General features: G+C 39.4%; 2 protein-coding genes across 2 annotated transcripts in view; both read left to right on the top strand.

Annotated features, from left to right (window-relative positions):
• Window positions 1-15,268, top strand: part of LOC125252666 (serine/threonine-protein kinase pim-2-like) — a 681,247-nt gene that overhangs the window by 289,353 nt on the left and 376,626 nt on the right. The window lies entirely within an intron of this gene.
• LOC125252667 (serine/threonine-protein kinase pim-2-like) lies at window positions 12,090-15,201 on the top strand. Its single transcript, XM_048166155.1, has 6 exons — window positions 12,090-12,521; window positions 12,798-13,013; window positions 13,379-13,524; window positions 13,665-14,043; window positions 14,238-14,356; window positions 14,585-15,201. The coding sequence occupies exons 1-6, from the start codon at window positions 12,497-12,499 to the stop codon at window positions 14,594-14,596; spliced, it is 897 nt and encodes a 298-aa protein (XP_048022112.1). The 5' UTR covers window positions 12,090-12,496; the 3' UTR covers window positions 14,597-15,201.

Here is a 15,268-nt window from a genome sequence, read left to right as displayed (position 1 = left end):
ACATAAATGCGCTTTTTTTTATTTGAAAAAGAAGAGAAACACAAAAAGTGACATTTACTATTGACGACTGAGTCCTGTTTAATATGAGTGCACGGTGGATATAATGATATTTTTTTTATATGCAGTGCACCAATGCATGTAATAAACATAATGTGTGATCTGTACACTGACCATCAGTAGAGGCAAATGAATTCACATTCAGTCAACATTATAAATATCTAAAATAAGTATGCAGCCTCCAATCTCCATGCACTATGAATGAGTGAAATCAAACTCCATCTTTGATCCCCAGCAAGTCTCTGGTAAGTTCTTGGTCCTCATTGTCCACTGTAGTGCTGTGAACTGAAGAGATCTGAGGAGAATCTGTAACTGCACAGAAGAGAAGTGAACCTTAAAGTAGCACATTTACGGTTTCATATATTTAATGTCAAATGGGATGTTATTTTCTTGATATCAGACACACACGCACACGTTTGTTTTTGTGAATTGTAGGGACATTACATAGGCGTAATGGTTTTTATACTGTACAAACCATATTGTCTGTCGCCCTACACCTAAACCTACCCATCACAGGAAACTGCAGTTTTTTACTTTCTCAAAAAAAAAAAAAAAAGCCTTTTGAAAAATGAGGACATGGAGTAATGTCCTCATAAGTAACCCTCTCCTTGTAATACCTATGTCATACCCATGTCATTACACAAATTTGTGTCCCGATTTGTCACAAAAACATGCATGCACACACACACACACACACACATCCTTGTTTATACTGCTTTTTGAGATGAGGAATTTAGTTGTTTTCCTTTAATTATTTCCTTTAGTTGGACCCCACAAAGACAACATCTTAAAAGTCATATATAAGAATGTTTGACAAAATCTAAAAACTATAGTATGGCCCTTCCCTACACTACAGGTGCTGGTCATATAATTAGAATATCATCAAAAAGTTGATTTATTTCACTAATTCCATTCAAAAAGTGAAACTTGTATATTATATTCATTCATTACACACAGAATAATATATTTCAAATGTTTATTTCTATTAATTTTGATGATTATAACTGACTACTAAGGAAAATCCCAAATTCAGTATCTCAGAAAATTAGAATATTATGAAAAGGTTCAATATTGAAGACATCTGGTGCCACACTTTAATCAGCTAATTAACTCAAAACACCTGCAAAGGCCTTTAAATGGTCTCTCAGTCTAATTCTGTAGGCTACAAAATCATGGGGAAGACTGCTGACTTGACAGTTGTCCAAAAGACGACCATTGACACCTTGCACAAGGAGGGCAAGACACAAAAGGTCACTGCAAAAGAGGCTGCTGTTCACAGAGATCTGTGTCCAAGCACCTTAATAGAGAGGCGAAGATAAGGAAAAGATGTGGTAGAAAAAAAGTGTACAAGCAATAGGGATAACCGCACTCTGGAGAGGATTGTGAAACAAAACCCATTCAAAAATGTGGGGGAGATTCACAAAGAGTGGACTGCAGCTGGAGTCAGTGCTTCAAGAACCACTACACACAGACGTACTAACGCAAGACATGGGTTTCAGCTGTCGCATTCCTTGTGTCAAGCCACTCTTGAACAACAGACAGTGTCAGAAGCGTCCCGCCTGGGCTAAAGACAAAAAGGACTGGACTGCTGCTGAGTGGTCCAAAGTTATGTTCTCTGATGAAAGTAAATTTTGCATTTCCTTTGGAAATCAGGGTCCCAGAGTCTGGAGGAAGAGAGGAGAGGCACACAATCCATGTTGCTTGAGGTCCAGTGTAAAGTTTCCACAGTCAGTGATGGTTTGGGGTGCCATGTCATCTGCTAGTGTTGGTCCACTGTGTTTTCTGAGGTCCAAGGTCAATGCAGCCATATACCAGGAAGTTTTAGAGCACTTCATGCTTCCTGCTGCTGACCAACTTTATGGAGATGCAGATTTCATTTTCATTTTCCAAAGCTACCAGTACCTGGTTTAAGGACCATGGCATCCCTGTTCTTAATTGGCCAGCAAACTCGCCTGACCTTAACCCCATAGAAAATCTATGGGGTATTGTGAAGAGGAAGATGCAATATGCCAGACCCAACAATGCAGAAGAGCTGAAGGCCACTATCAGAGCAACCTGGGCTCTCATAACACCTGAGCAGTGCCACAGACTGATCGACTCCATGCCACGACGCATTGCTGCAGTAATTCAGGCAAAAGGAGCCCCAACTAAGTATTGAGTGCTGTACATGCTCATACTTTTCATGTTCATACTTTTCAGTTGGCCAAGATTTCTAAAAATCCTTTCTTTGTATTTGTCTTAAGTAATATTCTAATTTTCTGAGATACTGAATTTGGGATTTTCCTTAGTTGTAGTTATGATCATCAAAATTAAAAGAAAAAAAACATTTGAAATATATCAGTCTGTGTGTATTGAACGAATATAATATACAAGTTTCACTTTTTGAATGGAATTAGTGAAATAAATCAACTTTTTGATGATATTCTAATTATATGACCAGCACCTGTACTTATCAGTCAGAATACTGTAGCAAAAGTGGTACAAAAATTTAAAAAAGGTGGAACTGCAACCATTTCACAGCGACGTCCAGGTCGTCCACGGAAGTTAACACCTTGACAGGAGCGTCTTCTGATGAGAGGGGTTGAAGAAAATCGGCATGCAAGTTCACTGCAGTTAACTAAAGAAGTAGAAAGCCAAACTGGGGTGACTATTTCCCGTGACACAATACGGCGTACACTGCAGAGGAATGGCATGCATGGGTGCCGTCTACGAAAGAGGCCTCTCCTAAAGCACAGGCACAAAAAAGCCCGCCTAGAGTTTGCTAGGGCCCATGCTGACAAAGATGAAGACTACTGTAACTCTATACTCTGGTGTGATGAGACCAAGATAAATGTTTTTGGAACTGATGGCTTCAAAACTGTATGGCATCGCAAAGGTGAGGAATACAAAGATAAATGCATGGTGCCTACAGTGAAACATGGTGGTGGCAGTGTCCTTATGTGGGGCTGCATGAGTGCTGCTGGTGTCGGGAGCTGCATTTCATTGATGGCATCATGAAGTCACAGATGTACTGCTCTATACTGAAAGAGAAGATGCTACCATCACTCCGTGCTCTTGGTCATCATGCACTTTTCCAACATTTCCAACCTAAACACACATCTAAGGCCACTGTTGGATTCCTGAAGAAGAACAGGGTGAAAGTGATTCATCGGCTTCTGATCTGAACCCAGTCGAACACCTATGGGGAATTCTGAAGAGGCTAGTTGAGCATCACTCTCCATCCAGCATCCAGTCTCTAAAAGAGGTCATTCTTGAAGAATGGAAAAAGATAGATGTTGCAAAATGTCACCAACTTGTTCATTCCATGCAAGACTTGGTGCTGTCATTAAAAATCATGGAGGCCATACAAAGTACTAGATGTAGTAGTTTTTGTTGTGGGGCGTACTCATTTTTGCATCACCCAATTTGAGTGAAACTGAAAAATGTGTAATCTAAGTTATATTATTAACCTTACTTTCATGTTATAAGTTTAACAGATGTTCTATTAAACTTAGTCTTGTCAACATCATTGAGATATTTAGTCTCATATAAAAGATTTTGTCCTTGTGGGGTCAAACATTCCGTATCTTTCGTACTTTGTGCGGTCTTCTGGACTTCTGGAACTGAAATACAAGTTCACACATATACACACACAAAGGAAATGCATGTACTTACTATTTTCTGTTTATTGTCCTCATAGAGACAAGAGTGATGCTCTTTTCTCAAAGCTGCTGCATGTTGCTTGATCAAAATTGAGATAGTAGCTTAAATTTATTTTCAACAGATTTGTTCTAACCTAATTCTAAAAAAAATCTAAATATAGTACATAATATTATATAATAATTTAATCATCTTTTTTCTCATATTATTTTTTATTTTATGCATAAAACAAGCAATGATGATAACTGCATATTCACATTCTGTCATCACAACTCTCAGAGTGTCTGGCATGATAATGAATATAACAATGTTGATATGTTTGGTCTTGGCAAAATAGATCTGCCACGCTGCTGCTGCTGTTATTTCTGCTGCTGCTGCAGAGCAAGTACAGGACTTGTTACTGCCAATACTTACACAACGCAGCGGAGGGCAAGTAAGACATGCTGCTGCTCAGGGTTGGGCAAAAATACATCAAAATGTATTTTAAAATAAAATACCAAATACCTTAATTTTAAGTGTATCAAAATAAACTACAAAATACAACAGCCACACCATGTATCAAAATAAACTACTATATTTTTGTATTTTAAAAATACTAAAAAATACTTTTACAAGGGAGCATGAAATTTCTTCGCAAACCATCCATCAGTTAGCCTATTTCATCTATCCCTTCACCATTACACTGACTCATTTGATTAAGTAAACAATGTTTGATAGCACCACCTTTTGTCTGCAATAAATCTGACATATGAAACCAGTTAAAGGCACAATATGTACAGTAGGATTTTTGGATTAAAATATCCAAAAACCACTAGAACAATGTTATATATTTTGTTGACTTGTGTAGGCTACTTATTATCCCAAATGTTTCTAAGAATGTTTAAATCCAGAGAAATATGCCATTTTAACCAGGACATGGGCCGTGTCCGTGCGTCGCCTATCAATGACATCATACCCGCGTTACCCTCGATTTCCGGTTTTATTTTGTAGAAAACCATGGAATCACCAAAGACGTATTTAATTCCTCATGTTATATAGCTTCTTGTTTAAATCTCGTTTTCTTGATTTACCACGAGTACCATGTTTTACCATGCCTAATATCGATCTAGCTTACTGCAGTGTGCAACAAGTGTCTCATAGCAGCTGCCAAGCGAACACACAAAGTAGAATTATAACAACTTTTAACACACAAATGTATCTAATATGATAAACAGCGCCGCATTACCCCACATACGCTAGACCAAAAATTGCGGAAGCGGCAACTGTGGCATAATAAATGTTCCGCTGCTCTCGAGACATATCGCACTCATCTCTTATTAGCAATCTCTCCTGCAGTCTCGTTCAGCTCCAGCATCACTCGCCCTGCTCTGCTTCATACTACAGTAACATTAATAATAATCTCATCCGTGAGCTTGATTTCTGCCCGAGTCCCGTCCTGATTCTTTTCCACTGTCTGTAGACTTGAAAACAACACATCCCATGATTCCACAAAATCAAAGATAAGCGACTGAATAAGCGACCTCTAGCGGCGAAAATTTACATATTGTGGATTTAACAGATCAAATATTCACATATCTCTGTGATCTCCCAGATGAAGGTTAGTTTTAAAGTAACCAGCAGTTTAATTTTTAACAGTTTGCGAATGACTTATAATTGTATCCTAATTTAGTTACTTGATGTTTGGTAACAAAGGGCCTACTTTGCATCAGCAACACTGACTCAATGACAAACAATTCATTCATAAGAAGACAAATGATGGCACTTGTATTCATAGCAACTACTTTCTAACTAATTAATCAATTGATTGGTAATTATAAATATAGGGGGCTGCTGCTCGGTATAATAGTTTTCAATAACATTATGTAAATTGGTAAACTATTTAGCCTAGGCTACTAAAACAAACACCTAAACGTAACATCTGTTCTGAACTCAACAAGTCTGGGTAAATTACTGAGTAAGCACCAATCAGAGGCTGCATTTTTATGTTGTCATCATGTAGACTTCTTACAAATTATTTTACAGTATTTTAAAACTACAAAAATACAAAACACTAAAGTATGGTGATACAAAATACAAAGCCATTTTCATCAACCCTATCAAATACAAATTACAAAATACTATTTTGTATTTGAAATACGTATTTGAAATACATGTATCATAAATACTGCCCATCCCTGCTGCTGCTGTACAATATAGTGTACATGAATTACCCGTAGCAGATCTATACAGGTGGAGCTGGGGAAGGTGGAGGATTGCAGCCATGCTGACCAAGTGTTTGAAGGTTGAGCAGAAAGTTCATTGGCTGTTGATACAGCAGGAACCAATCAGCTGTGCCCTATAGATAATGATGCGCTTGCAAGTAGATTGAGTTAAAGGTAGGGTAGGCAATTGGTTTTATAAACACTTTTTTTATACTGGTTGAAACCCTCTTCACATCCTGATAACAATCAATGATAGAAATGGTCTAAATGTTAAAACATGTACATATATACAGTATATAGTCAAGTCAAGTCACCTTTATTTATATAGCGCTTTTTACAATGTAGATTGTGTCAAAGCAGCTTTACATTGATTACTGGTACATTATTTTGGCTGCACAGCAGCTCCTAAAGAATAGTGTCAGTGCAGGCAGATTAAAGCACTGTTGAATACCAAATGTCAAGTCAAATGTCAAGTGTCCCCAACTAAGCAAGCCAAAGGCGACAGCGGCAAGGAACCCAAACTCCAACAGGTGACATCAGGTGGCAAACAAGTGGCAAATAGGTGTTAAAATGGAGAAAAAAACCTTAGGAGAAACCAGGCTTAGTCGGGGGGCCAGTTCTCCTCTGGCGAACAGTGCTTTGTTACGATTCAGGTTGCTATCATAAGTCCGATAGGATTGCAACATTCAAAGTATTTATTTCAGTCCCATCCAGATGAGGATCGTATTCATCACTCCGGTATGGATGGTTGTTGAGGAGCTGCGCCACTGGTTGTCGTGTCGATGAGGCTTCACAGTGGATGATCTAGTTGACTCAATCTCTGCTGATACTTCAGGACTGCGTTGTGGTCGTGTCAAGGTGCAGGTCCTTGGTCTCACCTGGATACGGCCCGGATCCGGTTGACTATGACAGAAAGAATGTTAGCGTAGATGCCATTCTTCTTCTGATGTAACGAGTACTGCTGTTCTGCTGTTATAGGAAGTGTTCCCGGTTCCGGCTGACCTAATTTATGCACCCTAATAATCCTTTAACGGATTTGAAAGTATAAATTGATAATGTGTTATGTGTATGCCAGGTTAAAGAGATGCGTTTTTAGTCTAGATTTAAACTGACAGAGTGTGTCTGCTTCCCAAACAGTGCTAGGAAGATTGTTACATAGTTTAGGTGCCAAATAGGAGAAGGATCTACCGCCTGCGGTTGATTTTGATATTCTAGGTATTATCAGCTGGCCTGAATTCGACTATGATGCTTTAAGAGCTCGCTCAGGTACTGGGGAGCTAAACCATTTAGTGCTTTGTAAGTAATTAGCAAGATTTTAAAATCTATACGATGTTTAACAGGAAGCCAATGCAGTGTTGACAGAACTGGGCAAATATGGTCATATTTCCTAGTTCTAGTAAGAACTCTAGCTGCTGCAATTTGTACGAGCTGTAGTTTATTTATCAGGCGAGCAGAACAACCACTCAGTAAAGCGTTACAGTAATCTAGCCTTGAGGTCATAAACGCATGAACTAACTGTTCTGCATTTTTCATTGAGAGCATATGTCGTAGTTTAGATATATTTTTAAGATTTTACAGATGCTAGAAACATGGCCTTCAAATGAAAGATTGGTATCAAAGAGCACACCCAGGTTCCTAACTGATGACAAAGACTTAACAGAGCAGCCATCAAGTGTTAGACAGTATTCTAGGTTAGAAAAAATTAGAATCTCTGTTTTTTCTGAATTTAGTAGCAGGAAATTACTGGTCATCCAATTTTTTATATCAGCTATGCATTCCGTTAATTTTGTGAATTGGTAATTTTTGTCAGGGCGTGACTGGAAATCCTCACAGATACTATTTCTTTTTATTTCTAGTTGTGATGATACTGCCTTTTCAAGTATTTTTGACAGAAAAGTGAGATTTGAGATCGGCCTGTAATTGACTAATTCTCTAGGATCAAGTTGTGTTTTTTTTAATAAGAGGTTTAATAATAGCCAGCTTAAAAGTTTTTGGTACGTATCCTAGTGATAAAGATTAATTGACGATATTAAGAAGAGGATCTATGACCTCTGGAAGCATCTCTTTCAATAGCTTAGTCGGTATAGGGTCTAACATACATGTTGTTGATTTTGATGATTTAACATATTTAGACAATTCTTCCTCTCCTAAAGCAGTAAATGAATTGAATTTTTTCTCAGGGACACTACAATGCACTGTCTGACGCGATACTGTAGTAGACGGTTGCATGGTTATAATTTTTTCTCTAATATTATCAATCTTGCAAGTAAAGAAGTTCATAAAGTCATTACTGCTGTGCTCTTTGGAAACATCAGAAGTTGAAGCTTTATTTTTTGTTAATTTAGCCACTGTATCAAATAAATACCTAGGGTTGTGTTTATTTTCTTCTAAAAGTTTTGAAAAATAGGCAGATCTAGCAGATTTTAAGGCCTTTCTGTACTCAATCATTCTCTCTCTCCACGAAATGCGAAATACTTCTAGTTTTGTTTTCTTCCAGCTGCGCTCCATTTTTCTGGCTGCTACCTTTAGGGCCTGAGTGTGCTCATTGTACCATGGCGTTGGATTAATTTCCTTAATCTTTTTTAAACGCAAAGGAGCAACTGAGTCTAATGTGCTGGAAAAGACAGAGGCAACAGTTTCTGTTGCAACATCGAGGTCTTCTAACCGGTCTGGTATGCTCCTGAAACTGATCAGGAAGATTATTTATAAAGCGATCTTTAGTGGTAGAAGTGATGGTTCTACCATATTTATGGCAGGGAGGCAGTTTAGCCGCCTTGACTAAATGTAGTATACACGAGACTAGATAATGATCTGAGATGTCGTCACTCTGCTGCAGAATTTCGACAGCATCAATATTGATTCCATGTGACAATATTAGATCTAAAGTATGATTACAACAATGAGTGGGTCCTGACACGTGTTGTCTAACACCAATAGAGTTTAGAATGTCTGCAAATGCCAATCCCAATGAGTCTTTTTTATTATCTACATGGATATTAAAATCACCAACAACAAGGACTTTGTCTGCAGCTAGTACTAACTCTGATAGAAAATCAGCAAATTCTTTAATAAAGTCTGTATGGTGTCCTGGTGGCCTGTATACAGTAGCCAGCACAAATGTCAACTTACATAATGTTATGTAAAGTACCATCACTTCAAAGGAATTATATTTGAAAGACTTTTGACTAATACTGTAAATATTACTATAAATTACAGCAACACCTCCCCCTTTGCCTTTCTGATGAGGATTGTGTCGATAATCATAACCTTGAGGGCTAGACTCATTTAAAGTAATGTAATCGTCCGGTTTTAGCCAAGTTTCTGTCAAACACAGCACATCTAGATTATTGTCTGTGATAATATAATTTACAATAAGTGATTTTGAAGAAAAGGATCTAATATTTAACAACCCAAGTTTTATCATTTGTTTATAATTATCTCTATTTTTTTATTTGTTGAACATCAATTACATTTTTACCATTAAATGGTTTTGGAGGTTTTTTGTTTTTACTAATTCGGGGTACAGACACAGTCTCTATGTGATAATATCTAGGTGTATGAGTTTCTATGTGTTGGGGATTATCTGACTTCTGTAACGTGAGGCAGCTAGCAGATGGTCGGTTTAGCCAGTCTGTCTGCTTCCTGACTTGGGCTCCAGTTTGTCATGTTTTAGCTCTAAGACTATGTGCCATATTACTAGAGAGAAGAACAGCACCATCCCAAGAGGGATGAATACCATCTCTTTTCAACAGGTCGGGTCTGCCCCAAAAACTTTTCCAATTGTCTATGAAACCTATATTATTCTGCAGACACCACTTAGACAGCCAACCATTGAGTGATGATAATCTGCTAACCATCTCATCACTCCGACGAACAGGAAGAGGGCCAGAGCAAATTACTGTTTCTGACATTGTACTTGCGAGTTCACACCTCTTTAATGTTAATTTTAGTGATCTCCGACTGGTGAAGTCGAACATCATTAGTGCCGACATGAATAATATTAGAGTATTTACAATTAGCATTAGCCAGCACTTTTAAATTTGCTTTGACGTCAGGTGCTCTGGCTCCCGGCAAACATGCGACTATGGTGGCTGGTGTTGCCATTTTCACGTTCCATGTAATAGAATCGCTGTTACGTCATCACGTAACAGCGATTCTATTACACGAGATAAACTGTGATTAACAAGATAAACTTAGGTAAAGGAAAACAATAACAAAAGTATATACAAAAGGAAATGACTTACAAAACATAAGGGTTTTTCTGGTAGCACCAAAGTACAACAAAAAGTGTCAACACAATGACACTAAAGAAAAGAATCAATCAACAAGGTAGAAGTCAAAAACAACTGATAAGGCTTTCTGGGTTGGGAGAATAAGCCTCACAATGCAGCCTCCACACACACCACACCCAGCTCTGTGCAATGGTGCTGCTTAAATCCCCACAGCTTCCTCTCCCCCTCCAATCACATCAGATCACCAATCATTAGAGTCAGGTGGCAGCCATTACTTCCTGCTTATGGAAGTAGAGAGAGGGAAAACAGGGAGAAAGGGAAAAAAAACCCCAAAAACAAAAAAAAAACATACGTCCTTGGACGTAACAATCACCAATAACTAGGGCACTTTCAACAGGATTCTCAGTGGGTGCGTCACTGAGTGGGGAGAACCTGTTTGATGTTCTTACTGGAAGGGAAGAGTGGTGTTTTCTGCGGCTAGGCCACCTCACCATTACCCAAGTGCCCTGCTGCGCGGGCTCTACAGCCGGAACCGAACAATGTACAGAGTTCACTAAGCTAGTCGCAGTATCTGAAGCCCTTGCATTCTTACTATCCTCGATTAAAGTTTGGATGCGTGTCTCTAATTCTGAGATTCTCTCTGTCAGTCTGACTATTTCCGTACATTTATGACATGTAAATCCCTTGTCGCTGACAGAGAGAGCTATGCTGAACATGTGGAATGGAACAAATGGAACAGGTAACAATGCTAGGAGAGGATGACATGACTCACCGTGTTTGTAGACTGATCCGAGTTACCACAGCTGTTTGATGAACTCGCGAGAGACTGATGACGCTAGCTATTAACAAGCTAGTGAGATGCAAACGCATTGTAATAGCGATTTAGATTCAAAGATTACAAGCTAGCGACGTCAGATTAATGTGGTAGGCAATATTATATGTAAGGTAATAATAATATAAGCAACAATGAATAAGAGTAAGAGATTCAAAAGCTATACGGAGTTACAGAGGCAAACCACTCTGAGCAGTGAGGCATATATATATTCTCTGGAAGTCTCAGGACCAAAAAGTCCAGTCCAGTTTGACTGCAATGATGCCCTACCTGCCAGTCAACATATGTATTTCCATATGAGTGATGCTGGCATGTGTGTTTATGGGTCGAATCTGTTATTTGTAGGAATAGCTTAGAGTCATTTGTTCGATATATATGAGCTTTGATGACTCTCATAGACTGACCACAATGACCTTGCACGTTTAGATTAGAATTATTTTAAATTAACACCCCAAAAAGTCCACATATATAAGCAGGGCTGTCACTAGGGTTTGCAGCACCCTGTAATCCATATGTACTGTCCAATGCATTCCTTTAAAAAGAGAAACGCTGGCTGGAAGAGAGATGCGCACAGTAATTTTACTGATGAATGTGATGTCTGCCGCCCTCATGTGTCTTCACTTCAGGTGAAAGAAATAATCATCTAATGGACCGTGAGCAGTTTCAATGAGCCAAAATAAATAATATTAATAAATTAAATAAATCAATAAAGAGAGAAAGAGAGAGAGGGGGGGGGGGGGGGTATAGGGGAATTCAAACCTGAAATATGACCACATATTTCTTAAAAGTAGCCTATGTTAGAAACATTTCATTTTAATTATTTAGAGGAGCATAAATGTAGGCTATATAGCACATATAGCAAATTCGTTTACTTCCAATTTGCACATCTGTAAATCATTTACATCTGTAAATAGCATATCTTTAGGCTAGCCTACATTCTATCTGTTGTTTTATACACACACACACACACACACATATATATATATATATATATATATATATATATATATATATATATATATATATATATATATATATATATACACACACACATTTAACATTACTTCAATGTTTGTGAGAATCTCAGGCCCTTATAACATCATAGAGGAAATAGAACGTTCGCGCGGGACTAAAAAGCGAGAAACTCACCTGCTCACTTTGTAGCGAGTAAGGAGTTGTTATCAACAGTGTTTACAGTGCTTTTGCAGTTGTTGATAGCGTTTTATCGTGTCGATTATGGGACAGCGACTATCTCGTAAAGAGAAATCGGAGGGAGGAGGCGAGTGTGTGCACGGGGTAAATCCCTGTACACCACTGACACCCACCGACCACAAGGCGGAGCAACATCCTCGTCCTGACGAGACACCTGTGGGTACCGGTGAGAAAGGAGAGAGGGGGAGAGCAGACAAAGAAGAAGAGGCAGAAAAAGAGGAGGTTTCGAAAGTTTGCCTCTTTTTTCTCTTGTTTGTCTCGCCCCAAATCCACCGAAGCTCAGGGTGAGCAGGTAGAGCAGGGTGAGGTGGACCAGGACACTGATGAGCCCCAGGAGGTGTACTGATGGTAAATGACAAGCAAAACATCAAAACGTCTCTTAATCATTTACACACAATATAATTGCTACATTACAATCACACATTACAAAGCAGTTATTGATGCAGATCAATAACTTTCCACGATACGTGATAAATTCTTTAATATAGATGAAACATAGTTTGAAAACGTTTAATCGTTCAAGATGTCAAGTAAACAAAGTTTCCACTAAATTAAGAATGCAATATTTTATGTAGTTATATTATTTGATTAAAACAAGCCTTTGGTTGATATTCCTCTCTTTAGATCAGGCTTCTCTACAGGATGTCATCTGTACTGTGGAGGACAGTGATCATCAGGAACCTCCTTCCAGTAGTCCTGAAGTCTCTCCTGCTCCCGTGGACCAGCGAGTGGAGGACGTCCAGCCTCAAGATCAGGACAGTCCAGCCAGTCTGTCAGTGGGTGAATGTCCACCACATCTGCTGAGACAGCTGGACTGTGATGAGATCATGAGGATTGAGAGTGAGTTTACTGTCATAACCAAAATAAAACTCACACACATTACAATATATTATTTTGAAATATATATATATAATATATGTATATTTAAAGTGTATATTTTACATATTGCAAATGCAATTGCTAACTTTTTTCTTTCCATAATTTTTAATCACCATGTAGCTTGTTTGCAGTTCACTTAAATAGTCCTGCAGTGTGACAAATTCATTCCATATATTTCTCAAGTAATATGAGATCATTAATAGTACAGGTATAATAATGATATGAGAATTACAAGCAATGTTAACATAGTGACAAGTTGCACTGCAGGACACTGCTTTATTAAATAGTAAGAAATGAAATTAACTAATGATTTTTTCTTGTAATAGACCACATTTGCTGGAAATACACCATAGGCAAGAAGATTGGGGAAGGAGGATTCGGCTCTGTCTTTGAAGGGGTCCGTTGCAAGGATGGCCTTGTGGTGGCTGTGAAATTTACAGCAAAGACAGAGAACAAGCCTTACATCAGCCTTGTAAGTAGACTTCACTCTCTATGTTGTCTCTTCTATAATATTTTATATTAATGTAAATCACAGAGTGAAAATATTTCACTAGATAATCAGACTGGGCTAAATCCTCATTTGAGAAACCACTTCCATCTAATTTCTCTTAGCCTGACCATCCCAGGCCAGTTCCCCTTGAGGTGGCCCTGACAGTCTTGGCCAATCAAGGCCCCAGCTGTGCCCATATCATTAAGCTGATAGACTGGCAGGACCATCCCAACCAGACCATCATGGTCTTAGAGCGGCCCATACCCTGTATGGACATGCACAGTTTTTGGGAGCATCACGGCGGCCTCTTCAGTGAGGAGTTGGCGCGTCATTTCATGCAGCAGGTGATTGACGCTGCTGCCGTCTGCTGTTCCCGGGGGGTCTTCCACCGGGACATCAAGATGCCCAACCTCCTGGTCAACACAGAGACCCTTGAGGTTAAATTGATTGATTTTGGCTGTGGGGACCTCCTGAGAAGCTCGTCCTACCTCACCTACAGTGGTATGTTTTATCTTTCACACATGTAGTTTAGGGACTTAAACTCTAGTGACCGGTTACACCATGTCTTAATCAGACGGGACATCACAAGATTTTAACAATGCACTAAACAACATTCTCAGAAGAAGAAAAGCCAATCATACTATTATTTTTGTTTACTAAAATTAAATGCCATTGGGACAAACTCTTTCCTCCAGGGACAGCAAGGTACTGCCCTCCGGAGTACTTCACGAAGGGTGAGTACCATGCGAATCAGGCAACGGTGTGGTCGCTGGGGCTTCATCTGGAGGAGATGCTCTTCCATGACTGGTTCAAGGTACTGAGTCTAAGAGAAGCTAAATTATTGAAGATATAATGACATTTGTTTTGTTTTTTGGTTGGGTTTGATTATCTGAATATAGACATCAGCTTCCTTACGATGCCTTTCAATAAGTGCTGCAACTGTAATAAATCTGTCCTCATCCACGGCACAGATGACAAGTTGTATTCTTATACCTTATGAACTATTTTTCTATAATGTGTACAATTTCTAATTGTGTTCCAGGTTGCCCTGTAGGTCATGGAGAAGAGGGTCAGCCATGCATCTGGTGGCCCCTCCGTCCCTCCAGCCTTTGCGTCTTGCGGGGCTGGCATGGGTGACCCCTCCGTCCCTCCAGCCTTTGCGTCTTGTGGGGCTGGCATGGGTGGCCCCTCCATCCCTCCAGCCTTAGCGTCTTGCGGGGCTGGCATGGGTGGCCCCTCCATCCCTCCAGCCTTTGCGTCTTGCGGGGCTGGCATTGGTGGCCCCTCCATCCCTCCAGCCTTTGCGTCTTGGTTGCGTCTGGCACCTTGGCTGCTATGGATCCACAGCTCTATGTCATTGCAGCCTCAGTTGCAAAGCTTCCCAGAGGTTCCTGACATGACCCACAGGGTCACACTGATGCCCGTCATGTTCGCCTCAAAGATTCATGGCAAGACTGGCAAGCAGCAATGGCCTTCCACTGTTTCCTGTCATAGCCTCAGTCAGAGCTGGTGTCTAAGGCTCCAGTCCCAGAGCTCCTCTCTCAACATCCCTGGTCACAGAGGTTCCTGCTAGCTGCTCTGGTTCAAAAGGTTTCTGCCTTCACAGCATTAGAGGATCCTTTCACAACCACATTAAACTACATTGTTTGTGAAAATAAACACAAAATGTGTTATTTTATTGAGAAAACAATATGATAATTGGGATATAAACTATTCCTAATATTCT

This window comes from Megalobrama amblycephala, linkage group LG18, assembly GCF_018812025.1.
Source record: "Megalobrama amblycephala isolate DHTTF-2021 linkage group LG18, ASM1881202v1, whole genome shotgun sequence".
In the NCBI taxonomy this organism is placed as follows: domain Eukaryota; kingdom Metazoa; phylum Chordata; class Actinopteri; order Cypriniformes; family Xenocyprididae; genus Megalobrama; species Megalobrama amblycephala.
This window is presented reverse-complemented; position numbering and strand designations above follow the sequence as displayed.